Raw genomic sequence first — 27,994 nt, forward strand, 5'->3', positions numbered from 1 at the left:
TACCCATGTTGATAATGGATGTTTCTCATGCCATGTTTGTGTAACCCTGCTGGTCCTACAACACCCAACCCACTCTGAGCTGGGATCGTACCAGCGACCATCCGCATGGGAGTCGGTTGCTCTAACAAGGAGGCTAAAGACCATGGCTGCTAGCGTCTGTCGCTAGAGCACCTTTGCTGTACATCCACAGCGAAAGGTCCAAAGTCGCTCTGGCCGCCCTGGTGACAACGCTGTGTGCCTTCAGCTCCGGCGACGAGCGTCAGAATTCGCTACATTAATCTCATGTCTAAAATGGCCATTGCAGCATATCATATCAGTTGCATTCCTGCAGAACACATGCTCTCTAGCGTGAAAATGTTGCACACTTCTTAATCAATTCCTTTTACAATTGAAGATGGAGTTGCGTGTGGTGTGGCTTTGCTCCACTTCATTATCCAGTATGTGTCCATGTTGCTGAAATATCCTGAAGCAGCAGTTCTGTTTTGTTCTGTCGCATGAGATTCCCACTTTTTTAAAGGTAAATATATATATATATATATAACATTAATGCACACCAGTAACTTGTTTAATTCATGTTCCTGTAAAAAAACATTGCAAATAATTGGAAATCTGAGGACCGCAATAATCAAACCCTTGGGAACAACTGTGGTCAGAACCAAAGTTAACAGAACTCCTCTCAAGCGCTGGACTTCATTTGACTTCATTCTGATTAATCTCTGCCGAACTGCATCATAGCTCATTACCTTAAAGTTAACTTGATTTCAACTTGACGCCCACACCAGCCTGGTTTATACTTCTGCGTCAAGTGACCGGCGTGACCCACGGCGTATGCAACATGCGTAGCTGTGCATTTATACTGCTGCTGCTGTCTCTGTGGGTCTGCATTAACACTTCCGAAACTCTAGTTGGCAGTGAGGTGTAAATGTTCCTCTGTGTCGAGTTTCTTTGCTGCTGTTTTGCTATTTCTAAATGTTTTCTGAATGTAGAAGTGGCTCAAACTCGCTCATTTTGAGGCAGGAACCGGCGGACATGCAACAACTTTAACTATGAGGTAAACACAGAACTAAAGTTTCCATCCGGAGCTCCTTCACGGGACTCCACACTTGTAAAAAAGCTACCAAGCCGACTGTAGGAAAGTCCTATACAGGGTTACAGTTCTTATGAGTATACCCTAGATGGCGCACCTCTCTAATTTGACCGACATTCACTACTTTCGCTTTCAAGAGCAAGCACATGGCAAAAATCACTTGTGAGGCACGGTGAGAAGGCAAACATCTATCCTGTGTGCGTTCATGCCAAGAAAGTAAGTTTATTTACTGATTCCCACCAAAAATATGGGTAATACTTATGTTAATACTGTTGTAACAATATCTGTAATGTTGTATTTCACCTTTAATGCATATATTTGCATAATCTTATGTTATATGTTAATCTGTGTTGGGAAGCTAATATGCTAGTCCAAACTATTTATGCCATAGTATGTTTCCTTGTTGGATTAATGTATATATTTTGACACATGGTGTAATGTTGAGTCATTTCTAAACACTACAGTTTGACAGTGAATTTATTCCTATACCTAAAGATTATTTTCTGTTGTAATCTAAATGGAAATGTTTGACTGTTATTTGTTAATTGCTAAACCTGTAATATTTTATTGATACTTAATTTGTTCTATTTTATGTTCCAGACCACACACACACACACACACACGTACTCACTCATTAAAGCTATTTTTGGATGAAACTCTCCGAGCCCTTTACTCTCTTACCGGAGTCTCCAGTTTTCAAGGACTATCAGAACATTCCAGAGGTTCCACCTCAACAAATGGTCCTTCGAGCCGGATGATAGTAACCTTGAAGACAACATGCAATCCGAGCAGGAGGTCACACCAACCATTGTGCAACCTCGTACTCAGCGGGAGAGACATCCACCAGCCTACTTGGGTGATTATGATGTTGGATATCAACCAAGCCAGATTCCAGCTTCCAGTGCAGGGGACAGTAATACAATGCCAGCAGCTGCCATTGCATCTGCACATCCAGATGAAGCGCATGTGCCTTGCCGATCATTATCAGCACATTCATCTGCAAAGTCACGTCAAAGCCGATCCAGGACAAAGACCACCAGAAGCAGTGTATCCAGCCGTTCGACAGCTTCGCAACTGACAGAGCTACAGGCAGCTATTGTAGAGGAAAAGCTGAAAAGTATGGAGCTAGCAGAGATGCAGAGGCAGATGGTGGAGGAGAGCAAAGCTGAGGAGCAGTGTGAGTTCCTGGATCAACAAGCACGCTTAGCATTATATGAGAGAGAAGAATTACTCAGAGAGCAGCAGAGGAGAAGTCATCAGTTAGATGAAGAGGCTCGTGCAGCACACAAGACCAAAGAACTGATCACCAAACAGCTTGAAAGACAGCGTCGTATTAAGCAGAAAGAGATGGAGCTGGAGAAAGCGCGTCTTGTTGCTTCACTTCTCCGAGAATCAGAGACTGAGAATGCAACTGCTATTTCACAAACTGAAGGTGAACTTGACCCAGAGCAGGTACAGACTGATACACTCCGTTTACCAAAGGTAGAGGTTGCTCACCATACACTACGACAGTTCCCTGATAGTACACAGCACTCTACACCACACACATATCAGAGTAAACCTGTTACTGCTCAGCCATTAGTTCCACATTCAGTACATGAGCCCATTACCTCTCATGCTACATCCAAATCATTATATGTAGAACCAATGAATGTTGTTCCTTCTCCTATCTGTTCTGTTGCAGCACCAGGTGTGTTTCCCTCACAGGTAAAATTACATGTTGCAGATGTTTGCCCTCCTTTAAGCGTACAGCCATCTTTGTCCTATGAGAGACAAACATATAGTCAGTTAGGCTCTAACCTTCTATGCCCAGGTGCATCATATGTGTCTCCGGATTCAACAGCGACCAGCTATGCTCAGCCACCTCACCAGTCAATTTCAGTACCGTCTCAGCCCACAATTAATCAGTCACAAAATCCTGTTAGGCAACAGCAGTTAAGCTCACAGCCATTACCCAGGCTAAATGTTCCCAGTGTACAGCCACCAGCCCCAGCCAATGTTATGGATATGCTAATTGCTAATTCATATGGTATACCTAAACCAGCTCTGCCTACATTTGAGAGTGGTAGGGAGTCAGACTTTGCCCTACTAAAAATGGCATTAGATAGTCTCATAGGCTGCCACACTCATCTCACAGAGCAGTTTAAGTACCAGGTACTTCTAGACAGAATAAGACTACCCAGTGCATACAAATTAGCACAAGCCTATATGCATGATCCTACACCGTACACTACTGCATTGCAAGCCCTCCAAGACAAATATGGGCAACCTCGTCAACTTGTACAGAGTGAACTTGGGTCCATTTTGAACTCTCCACCAGTTAGAGTAGGGGATGCCGAAGCCTTTGATAATTTCGCTCTTGCAGTACATGCACTTGTAGGTATGCTTCGTTCTTTAGAGGGGGAGAATGGGTACGAACTGAAGTGTGGCTCACATGTGGACAGACTTTTAGTCAAATTGCCGGCTACCTACCGAGATGGATTTGTTGAACATTGTCTCAGTCGTGGTATACTCGTCACAGGGACAGATAAAACATACACTCTTCATGACTTAGCAGCATGGCTTCAGCTAAAATCACAGGCGAAGCGCATCTCAAGTAGAGCTGTTGACATGTTTCAAGAACAGATAAAGCCTCAAAGGAAAGGGAAGAGTAGCCATACATCATCATCTTCTGTGTACTACAACATTAGTAGCAGTCATGATAAAATGGCCCTTACCACTCTGCCATGTCGTACCTTTCCACAAAAGCCCAGGGACAAACCAAAAGCTTACTGTCCATACTGTAATACCCGTGAGCATTATCTCAGTATGTGTTCCAAATTTAAGTCACTGACGACTACCCAGATCACAGAATGGATCAGAGACAAAGGTTGTTTCCGCTGTGGACGCAATCACAAACCTGAGGCTTGCACCCTCAAAAAGCCCTGTAATATATGTCAAAAGCAGCATCTTACTGTACTACATGATGTAAACATGCAGGAGCCCAACAAGGTCCTTATGGTCAGTACCTCAGCAGACACCATTTATCTTGACCGTCCCAATCGTCCTCAACAGGTCATGTTAAAGGTGGTCAAAGTACTCATACATAATGCCAGACACTCACTAGAGGCTTATGCTTTGCTAGATGATGGTTCCGAGCGGACAATTCTCCTCTCCTCTGCTACACAATACCTCCAGCTGCATAAAAACCCTGAAACGCTCTCATTGAGAACTGTCCGACATGAGGTTGTTCACCTGAAGGGGTCATCTGTTTCATTTGAAATTTCACCTGCTGACAATCCTAGACAAAAATACAAGATCCATCATGCCTTTACGGCTGATGAATTGGGTTTCTCAGAGCATACTTACCCAGTGAAAGTACTGATGAAAAAGTACAAGCATTTGCGAGGGTTACCAATACCAGAAATTGATCATGTGCGGCCTGTACTACTAATCGGTTCCGACTTTCCACATTTGCTCATTCCCACTCAGCCTGTGCATATTGGCCCATCTGGTGGACCTGTAGCAATCTGCACCCCGCTTGGTTGGACACTCCAAGGTCCTGCCAGCCTGATGCATGTTCCTAGTGATGAGCAGCGGTGTCTCTTCACTGCAGTGGGACCTACCCACTTAGATCTACAGAGACATGTGGAGAAATTGTGGCAGATCGACACTTTACCTTATATCAGTGAGAAAGCAGCCACTCGATCCAAGCTCGATCAACAAGCACTTGAATTGCTCGAGCAGCAAACTGTAAGGGTGAATGTAAATGGCACAATGAGATATGCTACACCACTTCTCAGGCGGAAAGACAGTCCTTGTCTAAAAGCACCCAAATTGGCTTGTCTTTCACTACTTCGAAGTACAGAACGGAGAATCATTAATGACCCCAATAAAACCCTCACATATTGCGAGGAGATTCAGAAACTTGAAAATGCAGGTTATGTAAAGAGGCTGACAAATGAAGAAGTTGAATCCTCTGCTGAATCATGGTATCTACCACATCACTTAGTCCACCACAATAACAAAGCCAGGCTTGTTTTCAATTGTTCATACCAGTACAGAGGACTTGCGCTTAATGAACATCTTCTTCCTGGGCCGATCCTGGGTCCTTCACTTCTTGGAGTCCTACTTCGGTTTCGTGAGCACACAGTGGCAATCAGTGGGGACATTAAAGCAATGTTCCATCAGATCAGACTTTTGCCAGAAGATCGCTCACTGTTACGTTTCCTTTGGAGGGACATGAAGAAGAACGAAGAGCCAAATGTCTTTGAATGGCAAGTCCTCCCATTTGGAACAACCTGCAGTCCCTGCTGTGCCACATATGCGCTACAACGACATGTGAAAGACAACTGTGTAGGCTATGAGGATGTTCAAATGTCTGTCGAACAAGCATTCTATGTAGATAACTGTTTGCAGAGTCTTAACTGCCCAGAGAAAGCTCGCAGCCTAATTGACCGAATGCGTAGTCATCTGTCGTCAGGGGGGTTTGAAATCCGCCAGTGGGCCAGCAACATACCCCAAGTAATAGAACACCTCCCAATAGAAGCCAGAGCAGCTAGCACTGAACTGTGGGTTTCTGAGCATAGTTCAGATCCACAAGAGCCAGCTTTGGGTCTCCGCTGGAACTGTCTCACTGACCATCTTGGATACCAACACCGTCAAGTTCATTATTCTGAACCCACACTCCGAAATGTTTACAAGGTACTGGCTACACAGTATGACCCACTTGGATATCTAATACCTTTCACTACGAAAGCAAAGATATTAATTCAGGATCTTTGGAACCTAAAAGTTGGTTGGGATGATGTTATCCACCCAGAAAGCCTGCGAATACAGTGGCGCCAATGGGAGGCTGAACTGGCTATTTTGCACACCGTTGAAATACCCCGAGCATACATACCACCATGTGCAGACACAGAAGGCATGCAGAGAACCATACATATCTTCTGCGATGCCTCTGAACGCGCGTACGGGTCAGTCGCTTACCTCTGTACTTTAGATCAGCATAACCAGACACATGTTGCTTTTGTGATGGCAAGATCCAGGGTGGCTCCACGCAAACAGATATCAATGCCACGCTTGGAGCTTTGTGGAGCTCTCACAGGAGCGCAGCTAGCAAAGTTACTCAGTAAAGAGTTGTCTATTCCTGCCAGAGATGTTGTCCTGTGGACTGATTCGACAACGGTCCTGAGTTGGTTAAAATCCGACTCCTGCCGCTATAAAGTCTTTGTCGGAACCCGCATAGCGGAAATTCAGGATTTGACATTGGAGTCTTGTTGGCGATATGTTAACACTGCAGACAACCCAGCGGATGATTTGACCAGGGGGAAGACTTTGGTAGAGTTAACCAAATCCCAGCGCTGGAGTCAAGGACCACAGTTCATTCACCAGCATCCAGACACCTGGCCATCCCTGCCTGAATTAGCTGCTCCTGATGATCATGATGAGCTAAGAAAACAAACATTCTGTGGCAATACAATCATCACTACGCCTCAACCTGCCATCTCCAATTATAAAAATTGGAGTGAACTGTTGAAGTTTACTTACCAGTCCCTTCACGGGGCGGCTGATTCCATGACTGCAGCAGATGCCATTGAGGTTGAGTTACATATACTAAGGCAAGCTCAGAGTGACAGCTTTCCAGAAGAGGTGGGTGCACTGACAAAAGGTAAACCCATATCCACCCAGAGCCGTCTGGCTGCACTAGCCCCTGAGTATGATCAAACAGTTGGTCTTATCCGAGTAGGCGGACGGCTTCGCAGAGCTGAGTGCCTAGTTCCAGACACCATACATCCCATAATACTGGACCCTAAACATCCAATTACAATGCTCCTAATCAAGAAATATGACAACCAGCTTCTCCATCCAGGTCCAGAACGGGTCTTAGGTGAGATCAGACGCAAATACTGGATCCTGCGTGGCAGGGAATCCATTAAGAGACACCAGTACAACTGTGAAACATGCCAAAAATGGAGAGCAAAGCCTGTAATACCAAAGATGGCAGACTTGCCTCCATCACGTTTAAGACTATATAAACCCCCTTTCTGGTCAACAGGCGTTGATTGTTTTGGCCCATTCACCATTAAAATAGGACGACGCACTGAGAAACGCTGGGGCATCATATTCAAATGCATGACGACAAGTTGTATACATCTTGATCTCTTAGAGAGCATGGACACAGATGCCTTTCTGATGGCTTTACGAAGATTTGTATCACGTCGGGGAAAGCCATTTGAGATACTGGCGGATAGGGGGACAAATTTCAGGGGAGGAGCCACTGAATTGCAAGAAGCTTTTACAGCGTTAGAAGCTTCACTTAAAGAACAGTTAGCTGGTCAGGAAATTACATTTCAGTTTAATCCGCCACATGCCCCGCATTTTGGTGGTACCTGGGAGCGAGAGATACGGTCTGTCAAAACAGCTCTTCAGGTAGTCCTAGGCAATCGAACTGTGACTGAGTCCGTTTTACGTACAGTGCTGGTAGAGGTTGAGGGAATCATCAACTCCAAGCCACTCGGGTATGTTTCCTCGGATGTAGCTGATCCAGACCCAGTCACACCCAATCTATTGCTGATGGGCCGTCGCGATGCATCACTCCCACAAGCGATCTACTCCTCTAGTGATCTGTTAGGTAGAAGGAGGTGGCGACATAGTCAAATTTTGGCTGATCATTTTTGGGTAAACTTTGTACGGCATTACTTACCAGGCCTACAGACACGCCAAAAATGGCAAAGGGACACCGGCAATTTAACTATTGGACAGATCGTCATGATAGTTGATCCACAGTTGCCACGAGCTTCATGGCCTATTGGTAAAGTGATTAAGACATATGCTGGTGTAGATCATTGCGTACGTACTGCAGAAGTGCAAGTAAAAGAGCGAACTTATCTTCGGCCTGTCGCCCGGTTAGTTAAGTTACCATCATGGGAAGATGAGGAAGGAAACAATTAGCCTTGAGACTTTCCCTAGACTAATTACAAATTTATCTAGTAAATTTGGGGGCGGCTTTGTAGGAAAGTCCTATACAGGGTTACAGTTCTTATGAGTATACCCTAGATGGCGCACCTCTCTAATTTGACCGACATTCACTACTTTCGCTTTCAAGAGCAAGCACATGGCAAAAATCACTTGTGAGGCACGGTGAGAAGGCAAACATCTATCCTGTGTGCGTTCATGCCAAGAAAGTAAGTTTATTTACTGATTCCCACCAAAAATATGGGTAATACTTATGTTAATACTGTTGTAACAATATCTGTAATGTTGTATTTCACCTTTAATGCATATATTTGCATAATCTTATGTTATATGTTAATCTGTGTTGGGAAGCTAATATGCTAGTCCAAACTATTTATGCCATAGTATGTTTCCTTGTTGGATTAATGTATATATTTTGACACATGGTGTAATGTTGAGTCATTTCTAAACACTACAGTTTGACAGTGAATTTATTCCTATACCTAAAGATTATTTTCTGTTGTAATCTAAATGGAAATGTTTGACTGTTATTTGTTAATTGCTAAACCTGTAATATTTTATTGATACTTAATTTGTTCTATTTTATGTTCCAGACCACACACACACACACACACACGTACTCACTCATTAAAGCTATTTTTGGATGAAACTCTCCGAGCCCTTTACTCTCTTACCGGAGTCTCCAGTTTTCAAGGACTATCAGAACATTCCAGAGGTTCCACCTCAACACCGACCAATCACAGAGCTTGCGCTATGCGTCGTTGCAACATGCAGTTCTTATTTTCAGAGGTGAAATGAATGACCTCCGGCTACTTTGACGCTCTCGATGCTTTCAGAGTGAACGTACGGTTAGAGGAGTGAGATTTACCTGCAGCATTCACTAGCTGACTTCCGTTACATTTGTTTATAATTAATCAGTACTTTTGGTTTGTTTTTCTTCATGTTCTCCTGCTTATTTTGGGGGGTTACACACACACACACACACACATATATATATATATATAATTATATATAATTGGACAGGCTAAATTGTCCATAATGTATGAATGTGAATGAGTGTTTCCCAAAGATGGGTTGCAGCTGGAAGGGCATCCACTGTGTAAAACATATGCTGGATAAGTTGGGGGTTTATTCCCTGATTAATAAAGGGACTAATCCGACAAGAAAATGAATGACTGCTTGTGATGAGAGCACTGTTTTTTCTCTTCAGAAGATCTCTTTGACATGAGGAGCCTAAAAGGTATGACAACAAGAAAAGATCTCTTTGAAGCTGTATCAGCTGCCATTGAAAACATGAATCTTCCGTGGGCCAGGCTATGTGGCGTTACAAGGCATGGGCACCTGATATGATTGGCGAGCGCAATGGAATGGCCTCCATGTTATGCAACAAAGTACGGCGGTGTGGAGGTGAGGCTGTGAAAACGCACTGCATTGCACACCTGTGCCAAAACCAGCTGGGTGATGAGATGACCACGGTGGTAAAAACTATACACTTTATCTGTGTGGGAGCGCTCAACCACAGAGAATTTGGGGCATTTCTATCTGAAATGAATGCAGAATACGGCGACATCATATAACGTGCGGTGGCTGAGTCTATTCATCTATATATGAGTCTATATATGCATTTGTTTATTCATTTTGCTGATGTCTGTCTTCAATTTACATTACAAAATAGTGGTTCAGCACACATAACATTCTTGATTATTTTTATTTCACATTTAAGATGTGAAAATATATGGACATCACAAATTTAGCCTGATACTTATATTTTAAAGATCTGAAAATATGCCAGATGCACAGTACATCCATGTAAAATATTTGAAAAAGGGCATTTATAATATAAAATTCATTCATTTTCTTTTCAGCTTAGTCCCTTTATTAATTCCACAGCAGAATGAACCGCTAACTTATCCAACATATGTTTTACACAGCGGATGCCCTTCAAACTGCAACCCAATACTGGGAAACACTCATACACACTCATACACTACAGACAATTTTAGCCGGCCCAATTCCCCTATAGCGCATGTGTTTGGACTGTGGGGGAAACTGGAGCAACCGGAGGAAACCCACACCAACACGGGGAGAACTTGCAAACTCCACACAGAAACACCAACTGACCCAGCCGAGACTCAAACCAGCGACCTTCTTGCTGTGAGGCAACAGCACTGCCTACTGCGCCACTGCGTCGCCATAATATTACATAACGGCTGTAAAGAAGAGTGAAAGGACGAACCGAGTTCATGTTTTTATTCATCTCCAGGTGTTTTCAGAGCATTCTTGCAAAACTGAAAGCGCCCGGGGCGAAAACAGCCCACGACCCTCTGAAATGTACATGTATACGGTATATTATATAACATCATTATTACCTTCATGTTTTGGAGGAAGTGCTAAGCTGATGCTCATGTATGTAGTGGGGGATTAGAATGACTCAAGACTAAACATGATCAAGTCATGCTGTGTAGTGTGTATACGCTTGTTTTCAGAGATGATATAATCATTAAACACCACTGAAGTGGAGCGGGTCAGACACCAGTGCAGCTTTTATTCTTTCTGGAACTTCTGTCTGATTCTTGCTCCTACACATGAATCAAGTCAAGACGAGCTTTACTGTCATTCAGCTGCATGTGTGGACAAACAGAGGAATGAAATGTCATGTCTTGCAGGACAGCGGCGCTACATAGATTAATCATCAATACAAGCACAACACTGGACAGAAGAGCTATCTAAAAAACACCTATGCATAACTACCATAAGATATTTAACTATACATGTAAGACAGACTTTACAAGTACTTTTACATGAGACTGAACAATGCTGTGCAAGAGATTGTGCCAGAGAGCTATGGAAGGTGAATATTCTGCAAAAGAGGTTTAAATGAAGAGTAATTTAAGGCTGAAGCGAGCAGTGCAGCATGACTGTGGTACACTTATAGTAAACATCATTTTCCCTATTCCGAGTCCTTGTAAGACACAGTTTGGATAAAGTGTCAGCTGCATAAGAGAGAAGAGTGTTTTTACAGGTGGTTTGTCAAGCCCACTCACCTGAATAAAGCACAATTTGAAGTGCACAATGTTAACAAGAGACATGGAGTGATTAAGAAGGTGTCTACAGTGCAAATGTGCAACCTATAGTGCAAATGTCAGAGAGATGAGAGGGTGTCTTTAGGTAATTTCTACAGGTGGTTTGTTATTAATCAGGGGTCACCCCAGTGGAATGAACCGCCAACTATTCCAGCATATGTTTTACACAGCAAATGCACTTCCAGCTGCAACCCAGTAATGGGAAACACCCATACACACTCACACACACACACACACTCATACACTACGACAAATTTAGTACAACAATTCTTCTTTGTGAAGTTCCTTTATTCACTAATGTGGAGAGGATCATGTGCTCATGATTGCCTGCGGCCCCACATTATCCAATTCATGATTGACCAATCAGACGATTCCTAATCGACTATAAACACCCTCAGCTCCATATCACAGCCATGTTCGTTTTAAAGAATCCCCCTTCCACCCCTACTCCTCCTGCTTTCCTAGATGGTAACCCATCTGGTAACTTCTGTTCCCTTCTCCTTCTTCATTGTTTAATTGAAGTTAAAGACTGAACTGAAGTGTATCACACCACTGTTACAAGTTCAAGGCACAGAGCAGTAGGCAAACACACCTGAGCAGCAGCGAAGCAGAATCACATAAACACATCAGCAGAACTCTATTTTCCCAATTATCTAATGGAGGACACATATTTGGAGAGGCCTGGCCATAATGCTTTGGAGAGGTGTCAACCTAACATCTTTTCATAGTTTATACATAAAATGAAAGCCTCAGCTTAGTTTGCATTGATCATTATGCAAGGATCATATGCAGTCGGCGTATTTTTAAGTATATTAATTATGTTAAGCTGAGTGTGACCCTGCTACTACGAGAAATCAGCTGAATGGATAGTCCAGGTCCACTGTTTAACTCTAGGAGATTTGTATTGAGCCGATAATGAGGTTCCTTGAAGTCAGCATACACCTGCTTTCATCCAACACTATATTTATAGATCAGTGAAACAAGTTAATGCCTGTCTGTGTACAGTACATGTGGCATGCAAACCCCAGAAGGCTGTCCCCTATACTGTACTGTTTGATTGTCATGTTAGGCTATAAGCGCTCTACAGGTGTGGCTTTAGTCAATAAAGCTCCTGTACTTCAGGAATGCTTTCAGAGACCCTTTCAGCTCCTCCAGGAGACAGCAGAAGCAGCTCTGACCATCTTCAGCTCTCCACGAGAAGCACAGGTAAGCAGGTGCACCCCACACATGTATTACTGCATTTAGAGAGATCCAGACTGTGGATTTAACTTGAGTTTTCTCTGACCCAGTGGTACAAGCTGACGTCATCACGCTAAAAAATGTTTTGTTTCTCTATCCAAACATAGACAGCATGTCTAAAAAAAGGCTCTAATTCCCCCTGGTGCAGCTGCGGTACATACAGCAGCAGAGTTTCTTGATTATTAAAGTATAGTTTTAGACATATCAGCTTGGAACAATATCCAATTTTCATTTTCTGTCTTACACCATGCAATGACAGAATATTTCAGCAGCGAATCAGAGCGCAAGATCAGAAACTGAAGAGATTCATCTCTGAGCGAGTTCATACTTTAAGTGAAAAGGGAAGATAAAGAGGCCGGCTGTGATTTCTCTCGGCTCAGACCGCTCTTGTCTGGTCCGGTTTATGGGCAGCTTTTTGCCCATACAAATCCAGACATGGGGCGACACCACAGTTGGGTTTTGTCGACGCTAGTTGTTCGTCATCTACTTGGTATGTCCCAGACCTTAAAGCAAGATGCTAATGGTGTATTCAGATTCAATGATCTAGGTAAAAGAAACTCAGAATGGGTTTAGGATGGTTTACTCAACTGTTTACCCTAGTGGAGTTGTAAAATCTGCCTTTTCCTAAAAAAAGTTGGAGTGAAAGAAATGCTTCAGCAGTGATGCACTATTTGTTATATTGGATTTTTTCTAAAGACTATCTGATGTCATTCACTGCCAACACATTATGCATACTGCAGTGTGTTTATACAGAAGTACAGTGTGTGTTCAGTTGGTGATAGGATTGGTCCGTGTGTACAGTACAGTTATGATAGCACTATAACTCTGCTTCTGTGACACCTCAATCAAAGGAGAAAGAGACATTTCATTATTGAAGGAGTCAGGGCAGAATTAGGACTCATGTTACACCCTGCTTTCAAAATAAAGTTATAAATAAAGAATAAAGTTGTAGAAAGACACAGGTAAGGAGAAGGCTACAAAAACATTTCAAAGGCTGGTAAAAGTGATCTGGAGTGTGTCTTGATTTCAAGCTGCATGAAAAATAACGTCAATATTTCAAATGCATGCATATAGAAGAAATGAATATGTGAAGATTTACAGTAATCTTAAAATAGAATAACTTTATACCTCAGATTAATGAGTTTATTATAAAATTAATGATCAGAATTTATCAAATTTTCTCTCAGTATTTTCTGTGCTTTTGAAATCACTGAACAAGTGTCTGTCTCTTTCTCTCTTTGTCTCTAGAATCTGATATAAAGCAAGACATCTCTGAGTGATCTCCTCTGCCCTGGAAATACAGAAGAAATAAGCTCATCCACACATGTCAGGATCCCCTGAATGAGGAAGACACAGTGAAGGAGAACTGTGAGCTGATAACTGAACACGTCTGTGAGATCCAAGCAGAAGTGGAGAAGCTGAAACCAACACTGTACAAGCTGAAAACATGACTGCTCCTGAGAATAAACGAGCCTCGGCTATCGCTCATACTGTCTTTGCTGCTGCAGCCGTTCTCTCCACTATTTCGGTTATTGCACAAATTAAAAAAGGAGCCTTTCTGACAGACCTGAAAAGGCACTATAGAGAAGAATCCATATGTGCGGGTGCAGCGGTTGTGATTTTTGTGCTTTTCTTTGTGATTGATTTGATTGTTCAGGTAATTATAGCACGGATTGGCCATGATAAGGTGGACAACGCTGTGAGAGAGGTCAAAAACCATTTTGATGAGTACAAAGCAGCATATGACAAATGTCAGGAGAACAGTGTGATAAAACAACTGAAGAATGAGGCATAAGAAGAAAAAGACGAGTGATAGATCGATTGAATGTTTTTGTTATACATTTTAAAAAGTATACAAGAAGATGAACAGTAAACAGTGTGTCCTGTATCCTACACTGATCATGTGTCTCTATCTGATGTGTTCAGACCATCAATAAATCAAGTGTATTCAGATGTGTGGTGTTGTTAAATGGTGTCTACACGTCTCTCTGAACTTGCCTGAAATAAATGACTCATCATTATTTGTGTTAATGTGTTGATAAATGAAAATGTTTTCCTCTTGACTATAACAGAATCCTCCTTTAGCATGTCTCTCTCTATTCACTGGCTGCTGCACAGAACCACTGATCAGGTGTGCTCAGACTCTCCCGATACTATACCTGCACAAATACTTCAGCATAACCAGCAGACCCAACAGGCTTTTTGTGAATCCGTGCTGGAATATGTTTGAGAATCCGCTAATATGCGCAATGGTATACAGCTAACTGCAGTGTGTGAAGCGAACGCTACAGGGCGGTATGATGTCAGAGACAACTTCTGTTCCTTTTCACATCTCTACTGAATGCTTACCTCTGTGATGGAGGGCTTTTCTGGAGTGGTCAGTTTGCTAAGAACAGCATCAGACTTTGGGGGCGAAACAGGGTTTGAGTGTGGCGAAGGACAGTTCTAGAAATCAGGTAAATAAAAGCAGTGTGAAACATGGTAAAAGCACACAGCTGAGATGCATCTTTCTCTTTGTCTAAATGCCAAATCATACACTCTGTCCTCAATAAGAATAAGGTCATTAGTGAGCTTCTTTTTTATTGCTTAAGCACACTTGCTGTATAACACTAGATAAACTTAGAGAACTACTAGTTGATTAAGAGAACACTATGAATGATGGCAGTATGGAACTACCAGTGGTTTGAGTATACTCGCAGTAGATGGCAGTGCAAAGTCAGCATCATTTTCGATTATGGAAATCACAAAGAAATTATTTGCTAGACGTGCTGCAGACTACATTTAGCCAAACAATGATGATTACCGAAAGACTTTACCCCCCATTAAAAAATACTATGGTAATTCATAGTGTTTTTAACCCATATTATAGTAAACTGTATTATACTGCAGTATTACAGTATTTCGTTTTCTCCTAAATCACAGCATTAATGTACAGACGAGAAGTAAACAAAAAGAATGATAAACAACTTTTATTAAATATTCTCATTAGTAATACTTTATGTATTTAGTACAACTCTTTGTTATTAAATAGCATACTGTAACTATCATGATTCATGTCATAATTATCTCTTATCAATATTAAATGTATAATATGTTATATTTATATAAACTATTTGTTTTATTTTGGCTAGAATAACAGCAGTTTTTAATAGTGTTAAAGTCATGTTAAGCTCAATATTATTCACCCCTTCAGCAATATTAGTGTTGGATTGTCTCCAGAACAAACCACTGTTATACAATGACTTGCCTAATTACCCTAACTTTACCCTAATTACCCTAGTGAAGCCTTTACATGTCACTGTAAGCTGAACACTAGTGTCTTGAAGAATATCTAGTCTCGTTGCTCAATACTGGCTAATGACAGGCATAAGCCGAACACAGAGGATGTAAATGTAATAAACAGTAAACAGATTTTTCTCTCTGTTTTCTCTCCGCAGTTTCACTTGTCCTGATCTAATCAGCAGAACAGCAGCTCTCAGACGTCTGATTAATCACAGACACTCAGTAAAGTCTCCACCTGAGCTTTACATTCATTCACTCATTCACCTACAACAGGAGCAGCAGCACATCCCCACATCTCCTTAACCATATATTATCAGTGTTAATGTGTGTTTCATTCCCACAAGACAGAAACTGGAGGATCGGATCTGTTCAAGCTCTCTGTGATCAGCCGAACCTCAAGAAGTGAGTATGATCTGAAGAGCATCTTGAATGAATTGTGATGTGTATTTGCTGGAATCACAGTAAAGTTAGCATCGTCTGACTGATATCCACTGCAACTGCCTTTACAAAAATACTTTTAATTATTATTTTTTGTAGATAAACTTCTATATTTCTAATTAGAAAATTAAATGAATCCAAAAAACAAAAAAGACTAAATATTGCTGGAAGATGTTGAAGAACAAGCCTAAGCCTGAACACAAGTGCAGGACAGCTATACCACTGCATTGGCATGATAGACTACAGCAGCACATGTGCAGACTGAGTTTACTTGTGTTTACTGCATCTTATACTGCTGTTGAACTTTATTGTACTGTATCTGAACTGTGTTTATTCTTCACTGTGTTGCAGTTTTGCAATTGTACTTTATTACTGCAGTCACACTTCTATATACTGCTGTTGTCCTGCAGCTTTACTTTAGTTTACTGCAGTTATTTTTGTAAGGGTGCACTAGTAATACAGTAATAAATAAGACAAAACATTTTTTCATGTTTTAAATAAAGAATGGACAGGAAAATCATTTATTTTAATATTATTTATTCACTGTAAAAATGCAGGGTTCCACACACTTCATTCACATTGTCCCTACACAAACTGATTGAGTTAACTTAACACTTTTAACACATTTATGTGGATCAAACAAAAAAAGTTATCCCATTGAAATCTCAAGAATTATGTTGTTCCAGCTCGTTTTAATTAAGTTGTTTGAACAAGTTAAAAGTTGTGCGCATTTTTAATGCACATCTTCATATTCACTTTCATATTTTTGCGATAATAAAATAATAAAGAATAGTGGATGGAAAATCAGAGCTGCTGAAACGACATCATCAGGACAGCTCAGCGGCGCGCGCATCCGAGCACGAGCCTCATGCGCGCACTCGTCTGTTTCTCGGGAGCGGCCTGTGCTGTGCTGTCAGATGAGCGCACTCTGATCAGTGGACGGTGGAGTATCGGTCATCAGTCGCGGTCATCTGTCCGGTGTGTGTCGCAGCAGTGGACTGAGCTTCTCTGTAAGACTCCAGCTGTCAATCAATCACCTCCGCTTCTGCTTTTACTTTATCTGACGCGCGCGTAGCCGACCACTGACGCACGCGTTCGCGACTGCACTTTCGCTTTCAGGAAGTTCTGCATTTAGACTCGAAAAATATTATAATAAACAACATAATTACCCAGACATAACGTCTCTTAATGCATCGCTGACCGAGACGCGCGGCTGTGTCGTCAGTTTGTGTCGTGCGGGTTTATTTACAGCAGCAAACCGCGGCTAAACAAGGCGATGAATGAAGGGTTGGAGAGCTCTTTAAAATGACTCTACAAAGTTACAAGTAATACAAAGATTACTGCCCTAGACTTAAATGTATTATATAGTTCTTTTATGTGTTTATTATCATTATTAATGCGGGTTTTCAGTGTTTTTGCGTTTTTATTGGGAATATTCACGCAGAAAGGAACAATTACTCTTGCTCAAGTGGCTATAAACCTTTACCAGTCTCTTTCTTCTGAACACTATAGAAGATGTTTTAAAGAATGTTGAAAACCTGAACCATTGACTTCCATAGTAGAAAAAACTAATAGTATAAAGTGAATGCTCCCAGGTTTCCAGCTTTCTATACAGAATACACTGTGAAAATACATGTTAATGGTTGTATTGATTATATTGAGTTGTGAACTGCATTATGGGATGTTGATCTCTGCTCTGTCCACTTCTGATGTTGAAAATTCAACTCTACAGTTTAACAAAAGGACTTTTACTGATGTTTAAAGATTCTGAAATAATACTATAATGTATAATGAATAATCTGTAGAGGAATAGGTGTGGACAATAGCAGTACATGTGCTGCAGTTTATTACAGGGTGTCTGTAGAGTAATATTCAACACTAACACACACTATACAGCGCTGTACACTATTACACACATGCTGAACACACACTCTTACACACTTATCAAGGTTAAAAATGGCTGGAAGAAACATCAAGATCCCATAATGACATTCAACAGCAATAAACTGGGAAAAAGAAAACATGAATATCAGAATATGGAAATCTGCTAATGTATGGATATTCTACAGTGCATCCTCCTTTATGTTCAACAGGAGAAAGAAACGCATGTGCTTTACAGTAAATGCTGAGTAAATGTTCATTTGTGTGTGAACTGTGCCTATAATCAAGCACTGGTGATCATAGTGTGTGTGTGTGTGTGTGTGTGTGTGTGTGTGTGTGTGTACTGACTGTGGTGTGTGTAGAGCCTCAGGATGTCCAGTCGTGGAGGGAAGAAGAAGGTCAGTAGGGGCTCTCGCTCGGCCCGTGCTGGAGTGATCTTCCCCGTGGGCCGCATGCTGCGCTTCTTCAGGAGAGGCCTTCCCAAATACAGGATCAGTGTGGGCGCTCCGGTCTACATGGCTGCGGTGCTGGAGTACCTGACTGGTAAGAGACACACACACACACACACAGATGCACACTCTCACACGTGCACACAAACAGAAACGGATCTTTACCAATGGATTCAAAATGTAATTTAAACTAATTATAATTGAACACAAGAAAACATAATAATTAAAAGTCAATTACAGTAAATCAATAACAGTAACTACAGTAAATATTGCTGTGCTTTTGGACCGTACTGTAGTAAAGTGTATCATAATGTTTGATAATGAATGCTGCATCAAACTGTAGTATTAACTATAGTGAACTAATAAATACAGTAAACGGTGGTGTATTGGAGTGTAATATACACTGTAGTTGTAGAAGACTGCAGCACTGGCTCATTTGTTCATATCAATGTAGTGTTGTGTCCCCATAGCAGGCTGTTGGCTGTGTTTTCCAGCACTCTTCAGTGTATTTTCCTTTGTGTTCAGCAGAAGAAAGAAACTCAAACCGGTTTGGAACGAGTGGAGGATTAGCAAATGATGACAGAATTGACATGGTTGAGTGAACTGTCTCTTTAGGGCTCCTAAAGCCACCGCATCAGGTTGGGTCACTTTCTCAGGCTGATGAAGCTGAATCGGTGTGTGCTTTCGCATATGTCAGAGAAGTCCTGCACTGTGACCTGCTGATCCTCCGCGTCTGTCTGTGTGACCGGTGTGATCTGCTCTTTATGGTGTATAACTCATCATCACCGCATGAGAATCTCTGTATTTGTGGCTCTTTCAGCTGAAATCCTGGAGCTGGCGGGAAACGCAGCCAGAGACAACAAGAAGGGCCGCGTCACACCCAGACACATTCTACTAGCCATCGCCAATGATGAGGAGCTTCACCAGGTACACAATCATCTCATTCACAGAGGGAAACAACCTCATCTACACTGGATCCACAAGCCAGACATTTAACACTAGAACCACCAGGGGTCACTCTATACCTAAACACCATCATGCGGGTCAATTTCACCCACACACATCAATAGTGTTTTAATGTGGCTAAAGAGCATGCTATATCACTGCATTATGATGTCACTGTCCTCACTAAATATATGATATATATATATATATATTTTTTTTTTGCCCTTTTTTTTTTGCCCTTTTTTGTTTTCAAAATGTCCAATATAAGATAAACAAGCCTGCACTGATAACTAGAAGAATTAAAGGAAGTAAATATATATTGGGTGGGCTAATATGATTTGCCAGAGTGCATGTGTGATGCAATAACAGATCTAAGCGTACAGCCTTAACTATCTAATGATTAATTTGCTTAGTTCTATCATTTATAATTTGAATAAGAAAACAACACCAAGAAACTTAAGGTAATCAAAGAATGGTTTTATTAGCTACATCATAGATCAGACTTGATTATTTTTCTTTTCTGGAAGTGGCAGCCTAGAATAAAACGCCACACAGTAGCGACCAAAAATGGAAAATATCCAAAGTTTGATCTTATTCTTACTGAGGTTTTCCTCTTCAGATGTCTGTGTTTGTGTGTGCAGTTGCTGCGGGGCGTCACCATCTCCGCTGGGGGGGTTCTACCCAACATCCACCCAGAGCTGCTGGCCAAGAAGAGGGAGAGCCGAGGGAAGCTGGAGGCCGCCGTCACTGCTCCACCATCCAGGAAAACTAGCAAAACAGCCGCTGTCAGGAAACTGCACAGCCAGAAGCCCTCTACAGGAAAGGTGCCCACTGAACCACTGCTACTGACTAGTGCTAACCCGTCACCAGGAAACCCAAATCAGATGTGGGGAGGGGAGTAGGTTGTTAGGGGTGAGGTGTTTGAATAACACTGGGTTAGTAACTGTACTGTGGTGTTAGTAAGCTAAGTGTACTATGGACTGGGTTTCGGGTGGCCGCTGCGATCGGATGCTATACCAAAGTTGGCGACCTCTGCCTGATGGGGACAGTACTGTATGATGCTGATATATCTGCTGTGTTTCTGACAGAGGCAGTCTGCTAAAGCGTCCGGTGGACAGAGCGCTTCTGCCGGAGGATTCACCGTCCTCTCCTCCAAAAGCTTATTCCTGGGCCAGAAGGTACAGTAGAGCTGCCTGTATTACACTGCTCTCAGATCAGCTGCTCTCCTCCTGAAATACCTCCTGCTTAAACTTGTGTAATATCTCGAGCTGTTAGAGGTGTAATCATCTACATGTTTATTAATGACAAACCTCACTGATGCTCAGCAGTCTTGAAATGTGATTCAACGAGTCGTCAAGCAGTGCTGGAGAAGTTAATTGTAATTAGATGTGTGTTAAGCGTACGTCATCATTGATGGCTTCTCAAACAAGGTAAGATAGCGAGAGATGATTAGTGCATGAATACTGAATCTATTTAAATCTACTTGAAAGCGTGAATACTTCAGAATCAAGACTTAACTTATGAAAGATGTTTGGATTGAGATTTTTTCTGACCTCAGCTCTCATTTAAAGATCATTAAAACTGTTTATTTCAACACACAATAGTCTTCATTTCCAAACCTGTTTGAGTTTATTTCTTCTGATGAACACCACAGATAAGATATTGTGAATAATGCTGTAAACCTGTAACCATTGACCTCCACTGTATTTGTTTCTCCTACTATGGAAGCCAATAGTTCAGGTTTGCAGCTTTTTTCTAAATATCTTCTGTTGGTGTTCAGCAGAAAAAAGAAACTCATCAAGTGTTTGGAAACACTTCAGGGTGAGTAAATAGTGAGTAAATCTTTATTTTTGGGTGAACTAACCCTTTAAATATGACAGACCTGTGGGGGATGAGATGATTGACAGGTGTCGTAACTAAGCAACAGTGCGGTGCGTTAATAAGGAAGCAGATTGTCCCAAACCTCTTCTGTTCCACACTCATAAGTGTGCACCCTGCTGTACCCTGCTGAACTCAATGACAGTGAAATCTCTAACCTGGTTAACCCTTGAGCTGATCAGCTTATATGAGCTGACTTTAACCTTACAGTCGCTGTAGGTGTGAGCGCTGTGTAGATATAATATAAATGACATAAATGATTCTCTTCTGTCTGGTTGTAGATGAAATATTCACACCGTTTTAGGGATAGAAAAATGAATATTGGGTCATTAATGACTGTCCATCATGTTCTCTGCTTCTCTAATGATGTCCTTGATCCTCTGAAGAGCCTCCATTGAAGCATCATTACATCAGCAGCCGTGTCTCCAGCAGCTCAACCTTCATTTATAATGTGACCGTAATGCTTTTGTGTGTCAAAAATGAGAGATTTGAAGTCAAATATCTGCATCCAGATCAGCATCAGCTGAAGTCTTGAGCTCCCTGAGTTTGACGTCATCCACACGTGACACTTTCACTATCCTGCAATCTGTAAACAATCTGTAGCAGCAATTCTGCACACAGCGAGTGTCAATAATGAAACCAGGAAGAGAAAACAGTTCTGACATTTCCCTGCGGTCGTTTTAATTCTCGCATGGGTTGCATCATCAGATTCTCGCTCCTATTGGCTCTTGGATTGACGCTCATCACAGCTAATGATGAAGGAAAGTGTCTGAAATCTTCTAACATAGCCAGAACATCATCTGAGGGAAAATCTGATCACAACATGCACCAAGCGACTGTCAGCCAATGATCAAAGATCAACAATTTTAGCCCAGGATTTCAGGACTCTTTGAGGATTTCCCAATATTGTCTCAGATGACAGAATCGTGGCTGCAGTCTGACAGATAACGATATCTGTGTCCAAACCAGCAAAAGATAAACAGCGGTTTGTTTTGAGTGTCTGCTTTTCTCCCTGCATTGCTCTCCTGTAACCAGCAGGTGTCCTCAGTATAAGGTTGCTAATGCATCCGACCAGTGAATCCAGCTCGTGTAGTCCGTCTTATCAAACAGTGGATTTAGCGATCACAGTCAGTGTAGTGGAATAAAAACAACACTAATGATCTTCTCCAGCATTTTCCAAAGAGGAAAATCAGAAACTATATTTAATTCAGTTCATCTTTATTTCTCTAGCGCTTTTACAGTGTAGACTGTGTCAAAGCAGCTTCACATAGAAGATTATAGTGAACTGAAGCTGTGTCAGTCCAGTGTTCAGAGCTGAAGTTCAGTTCAGTTCAGTTCAGTTCAGTTCAGTGTGGTTTAATCTTCACTTATGAGGGTCCAAACACTGAAGAGCAAATCCACCATGCAGAAACACAAGTCCCGAACTATAAAAGCCAGTGGCGACAGCGAAGTAACAAACTTCACCAACTGACCAAAATGTAGGAGAGAAACCAGGAGAGAAACCAGGCCCAAACTATACTGGATGCCTGCGGTTCTCTAAGTGTTAAGCTTCAGAACTCTGCTGGTGTTTTACATTCAGAATGAGTTTTAGGATAATGTGTGTCATGCACTAACCATTCCTACACACAGATCTATGTGTGACATGTGCGTGTGACATTTTCAGGAATAAACCTTCTTTCTTTCTAAAATATGACCTAACATTTGTGGAAAAATCAATAACAGCTGATACCAACTCTCTCTCTCTCTCTCTCTCTCTCTCTCTCTCTCTCTCTCTCTCTCTCTCTCTCTCTCTCTCTCTCTCTCTCTCTCTCTCTCTCTCTCTCTCTCTCTCTCTCTCTCTCTCTCTTCTCTCTCTCTCTCTCTCTCTCTCTCTCTCTCTCTCTCTCTCTCTCTCTCTCTCTCTSTCTCTCTCTCTCTCTCTCTCTCTCTCTCTCTCTCTCTCTCTCTCTCTCTCTCTCTCTCTCTCTCTCTCTCTCTCTGTTGTGTAGCTGCAGGTTGTTCAGGCTGATATCGCCAGCATAGAGAGTGAAGCGGTGGTTCATCCCACCAACTCCAGCTTCTACATGGGTGGGGAAGTAGGTAAAGTAGCCGCCGCCTCCACACACATCACCACAGTCAAACTGAAGGAGATTATTCAGTGTGCTAGTGCTAGTGCTAGCCTTGTTTCTAGAGCAGATATCTAAAGAGCTCCTGACAATCACAAACGACTGCTTGTGTGTTTTATGCATATACAGTGTATTCTGTCAGATGGCAATTCAGTCTGACCAATCAGAGCACAGTATGGCCATCTGGCTAGTCAAAACAGAGTATGGCCATGTGACCATTCAGAGCAGAGTATTTGACTAATTAAATTCCATTTCACCAGTCAGTGTGTGTGTGTGTGTGTGTGTGTGTGTGTGTGTGTGTGTGTGTGTGTGTGTGTGTGTGTGTGTGTGTGTCGTAGGCAGCGCTCTGGAGAAGATCGGAGGAAAAGAGCTGTCAGACGCTGTTCTGGAGCTGCGCAAGAGCAACGGCCCCCTGGAGGTGGCAGGAGGTACTGACGCTCCTCACTGACGACACGTTCACATTACAGCATATATTCATTCTCAGCTATGAGTCAGTGTGTGGGATTATTAGAGCTGCTCTGTAATACTCCAGCAGAACAGGCGTGGCCGTCTACACGTTCTACTCTTCAACTCAGACTGTGCGTGTCCACCGAAGGGTTTGTGTGCTGCAGATTGGCGAGCTGAGCGCTGTAGTGTAGTCTGGCTCTGAGTTTCAGATCTCCTAAAGAGCTCTCGCTGAGGGTGTGTGTGTGTTTGGGCTGCTCAGCTGTAAGCACTCAATGTAAACACACACTCAGAGTAAACTAACACTTCGGTGGACACACACACTCACTGACACACTTCTTGTGCAGTTTTTTCCTGTCACAAACCGACTAATGAAAACGTAGCCGACCGAGCCTGTCCTGGTGGACTAGTCGATGATTAGGGGACAGCCTCAGTGTGTATATACTGTGTGTGTGTGATCTGTGTTTACCCGTGTCTTACTGTAGCCGCCATCAGCTCCGGGTTTGGTCTTCCGGCAAAGTTCGTGATCCACTGCAACAGTCCGGCGTGGGGCTCAGACCAGTGTGAGGAGATGCTGGAGAAAACCGTCAAGAACTGCCTGGCTCTGGCGGACGAGCAGAAGCTGCGGTCGGTGGCGTTCCCCTCCATCGGCAGCGGCAGGTACAGATACAGCCACATAAACACAGGACGCAGGGGGATTAGGTCAAGTAGGATGAGATGCTGGACTGACGTTTATGATGATCCTGGAACATCACTCCTGTTTGAAGATGTCCAGAACAGCTGATAGGCTTCCTACTCTTAAACCTAACCCTAACTGTTAATTATAGTCAATAACAGGGGCTTAATAGACACACAACAATAATGTAGAAGCACATCATACTGTCTCTAAACTTTACATTTACTGTAAATTTAATCCTTAAAAGGGATTGGCTGTGCACAAAGACTGTCAAAAGCATGAATAAGAGTTCCTATTTCTCAAATCATACACACCATCAGGGGGCGCTATTCTATGGTCACCAATGGAAACTATGACCTGGTGGTCATGTCTGGTACTGCACCCTAACACAGTCTTACCTAATGCTCATTTTTTGAGAGATCAACTTCATCTTGGAGATATGCAGATTCAGATATTTAGCTTTTCTGTTAATTTAAACAGATTATATAAAATACATATTGTATGAAATATATTATAATATACATTTATTGATTTATTATTTTCATAAACTTAAAGGCACAAAACTTTTTCACATGTCCTCTGTTGTCTTTAAAATGAAAGCATGATTAAATCTGTGCACTGAAGTGTTGAAGATCGTCAGTCATTTAAGCTGAACACGTCATTTTCATGTCTATCTTCAAATAGCAGAGCCGACAGTTCAGGGGTTAAACTGTGTTTTAATGCTGCAAACAAATAAAAATAATTCTATAACCTAGTTATTAAGATTGATGAGATGTGTGTAAATGTGAGCAGACACATATGAGCATTCAATATAAAAACACTGCAAACAATTGTTTTCTTATTTAGATTTTTTGCTCTGCTTTGTCCAGATATATTTTAAATCAAGATGCATGTTGTAGAGCACAGGTGTCAAACTCAGTTCCTGGAGGGCCGCAGCTCTGCACAATTGAGTTCCAACCCTAATTAAACACACCTGATCAAACTAATTGAGTCGTTCAGGCTTGTTTGAAACCTACAGGTACGTGTGTTGAAGCAGGGTTGGAACTAAACTGTGCAGGGCTTCAGCCCTCCAGGAATTGAGTTTGACACCCCTGGACTAGACTCAAGTTTTCAGAAATAATGAGTCAACAAGAAGTGAGATTTTCCTTAAAACAAGCAAAATATTCTTGTTTTCACTATAAAATAATATTATTCAGCTTGTTTTAAGAACAAACTCACTTCATTTTGACTCATTATTTCTGAAAACGAGACTATGTTGTGCTTGTTTATGAAATGCTTCTCGATTGAAGACGTTTCAGATATCTGGACTAGAAACAAGACAAAAACTCAAAGCAAGAAAAGCATGTTTCAGGATGTGCAAACATGAGCCTCCTGTATTAAACACACTTCACATCAGACCAGAGCGTTCACATTTTAGGCATTTTAGACTCACACTGAGCTTCATTCTCTGGTTGTGTGTGTTTTCCAGGAACGGCTTCCCGAAGCAGAAGGCCGCTCAGCTCATCCTGAAGGCCATCTCCAGCTACTTCGTGACCACCATGTCCTCCTCCATCAAGACGGTGTACTTCGTGCTGTTTGACAACGAGAGCATCGGGATATACGTGCAGGAGATGGCCAAACTCGACAGCAAATGAGACTCTGGTGAAGGAAAACAGATGATTCACGGTTAGAGATGAGGGTCTTCTGGACTGCACTACACTTGATGAATGAATATGAGATATGCTTATGATGTATAAGGGAAGTTCAGGGATAAACACATCCAACATGATTAAATATGCACTGAAAATGGAGGCAGTTAAAGCGGTATTTCACCAAAACATGATCATTTACTGTCTGTTTACTCTCCCTCGAGTGGATTTAAACCTTTATGAGTTTCTGTCTTCCGTTGAACTCTAAAGAAGATATTTAGAAGAATGTTAGAAAGTCATTGACTTCTAGAAAAACAAATACTGTGGCAGTCAACGGTTACATGTTGGGAACATTTTTCCGGGGCTGCAACAACGAATTGATTAAATCAATAAAAATCAATTACTGAAAGCGTTGGCAATGAATTTCATGATCGATTTGTAGTGTCGTGCGACACGGATTTTTGATTATTAACTAAACACTAGATGAGTGCGGAGCGGAGTGAACTATGTCTTGTCTCTCTCACGCACTGATGCAGAGTTCAGCGCCTCACAGACAGGGATGACCAAAATGTTTTGAAGTGAGGACAGTAAAGTCCCTGGTGCTGCAGTTTACTTATAGCTTGACAAGCATGTCAAGTTAACGTTAGCTTGTTTACCCTTAGAGCGGCAACTGAATAAGTCAAACTGAGCTTTGGTACGTTGGCTGACGCTGAGCCAGAGAAAGACACATCAAATCATCACAGTTATGCAGTGTTTTAACCACCCAATGCTTATTTTATGTTTTAGACATGTAAATACACACAGGCACTAGTGAAACAGCACATGCAGAGTGACAGTGGAATCTATTCTTCTGTAAGTTCACCAGACACTCGCATGTATTTGGGGAGTAACTGGTGAATTTAGTGCTGAATCCTGCTGTTCTGCTTTTATGAATGAGGCAAATGAGCGGCTGCAAGTAAACATGGCCATGCCCATCTAACATTATTATCACGATCACTTACTCACTTAATCTGCAAGTGATGCTTAAAACCTCTTTCCGAGATTACATCTCATTAAGATTATTTTTCTGACCCCATAAGCGAATAATTTAGCTTGTTTTAAGTAAATAATCACTTAATTTTAGCTGTTTTTTCGCAGAAAACAAAACATAATTTCTAATGCTATTTCAAGTGTGTGTTGTGTATGCTGATGTAAGATTTTTTATTTGGATTGAAAACAGGACAAAACTAAGTTAGTTTTTATTTTATTAATATTATTATTATTATAACAGCTCAGGGATGAGCTTTATTGAATAAATTCATTTTTTTAAAATGATTTTCAGTTTTTTTTTGTCATTCGATTCATCAATAAATCAAATAAATAATCGACAGATTAATTGATTATTAAAATAATCGTCAGTTGCAGCCCTACATTTTTCAGAATATCTTCTTTTTTGAGTAAAAAAGCTTTGAGAAGAGGACAGAATTTGCAATATTAGGTGAGCTGTCCCTTTAAGGGATTCATCTAAGCACACTGGAAAACAGATGTAAGTGGAGTTAAATGGTTCTGAACGGGCTGAATTTAAACAACCAGATTGAGTTGAACATTACTAACGTTAATTTGTTTGGTTAAATTCAACTCAAACAACTTAATTTATCAGAACTCCTTTGTTCAGAGTGTGAAATATGGGTGAAATGATGAGATCAACGGGATATTTTTGGTACTTTATGATGACAGCAGCTGTTGTTTACTTGTGAACGGGGTTGGGTTTATGTTTGTTATATTGCTGCATAATTTAATCTCTTATTTCTTCTGTTCTGTCAGTGTATCGCCAATGTTAATATGCAAATGATGTGCCTGAAATAACTAATTTATAAACAAACATTAATCAGGAACTGTGTGACTTGTGTAATTTCTGACTAC

The 27,994-nt window shown here is 41.6% G+C and overlaps 3 protein-coding genes across 6 annotated transcripts in view; all 3 read left to right on the forward strand.

Annotated features, from left to right (window-relative positions):
- Nucleotides 1–27,994, forward strand: part of sec24a (SEC24 homolog A, COPII coat complex component) — a 113,366-nt gene that overhangs the window by 55,885 nt on the left and 29,487 nt on the right. The window lies entirely within an intron of this gene.
- Nucleotides 1,246–8,774, forward strand: LOC101883451 (uncharacterized). The gene is made up of 2 exons (XM_005170341.6): nt 1,246–1,303; nt 1,688–8,774. Exon 2 carries the CDS (start codon nt 1,865–1,867, stop codon nt 8,018–8,020), a length of 6,156 nt encoding a protein of 2,051 aa, XP_005170398.1. The 5' UTR covers nt 1,246–1,303; nt 1,688–1,864; the 3' UTR covers nt 8,021–8,774.
- On the forward strand, nt 15,899–27,966 carry macroh2a1 (macroH2A.1 histone). 4 transcript variants are annotated; one of them, XM_073934951.1, is made up of 9 exons: nt 15,899–16,050; nt 18,330–18,510; nt 19,237–19,343; nt 20,003–20,185; nt 20,450–20,539; nt 23,228–23,318; nt 23,683–23,772; nt 24,274–24,448; nt 25,933–27,966. In XM_073934951.1, exons 2-9 carry the CDS (start codon nt 18,339–18,341, stop codon nt 26,096–26,098), a joined length of 1,074 nt encoding a protein of 357 aa, XP_073791052.1. In that variant the 5' UTR covers nt 15,899–16,050; nt 18,330–18,338; the 3' UTR covers nt 26,099–27,966. The 4 variants fall into 4 exon arrangements, 3 of the variants coding, with proteins under 3 accessions (XP_073791052.1, XP_073791053.1, NP_001035451.1); XM_073934952.1 differs by lacking the exon at nt 15,899–16,050 and adding an exon at nt 16,938–17,411; NM_001040361.1 differs by lacking the exon at nt 15,899–16,050 and adding an exon at nt 16,987–17,096 and having other exon boundaries at nt 25,933–27,963.

Source organism: Danio rerio, chromosome 21 (genome assembly GCF_049306965.1).
Source record: "Danio rerio strain Tuebingen ecotype United States chromosome 21, GRCz12tu, whole genome shotgun sequence".
NCBI classification, from domain to species: domain Eukaryota; kingdom Metazoa; phylum Chordata; class Actinopteri; order Cypriniformes; family Danionidae; genus Danio; species Danio rerio.

Bases quoted from the DNA above. Each gene is read 5' to 3' on its own strand.
- macroh2a1 (XM_073934951.1), top strand. From the start codon at position 18,339: ATGTCCAGTCGTGGAGGGAAGAAGAAGGTCAGTAGGGGCTCTCGCTCG. The intron at 19,344-20,002 runs GTACACAATCAT...TTGTGTGTGCAG, and splicing joins ATGATGAGGAGCTTCACCAG to TTGCTGCGGGGCGTCACCAT. The intron at 24,449-25,932 runs GTACAGATACAG...TGTGTTTTCCAG, and splicing joins CCCTCCATCGGCAGCGGCAG to GAACGGCTTCCCGAAGCAGA.
- LOC101883451 (XM_005170341.6), top strand. From the start codon at position 1,865: ATGCAATCCGAGCAGGAGGTCACACCAACCATTGTGCAACCTCGTACT.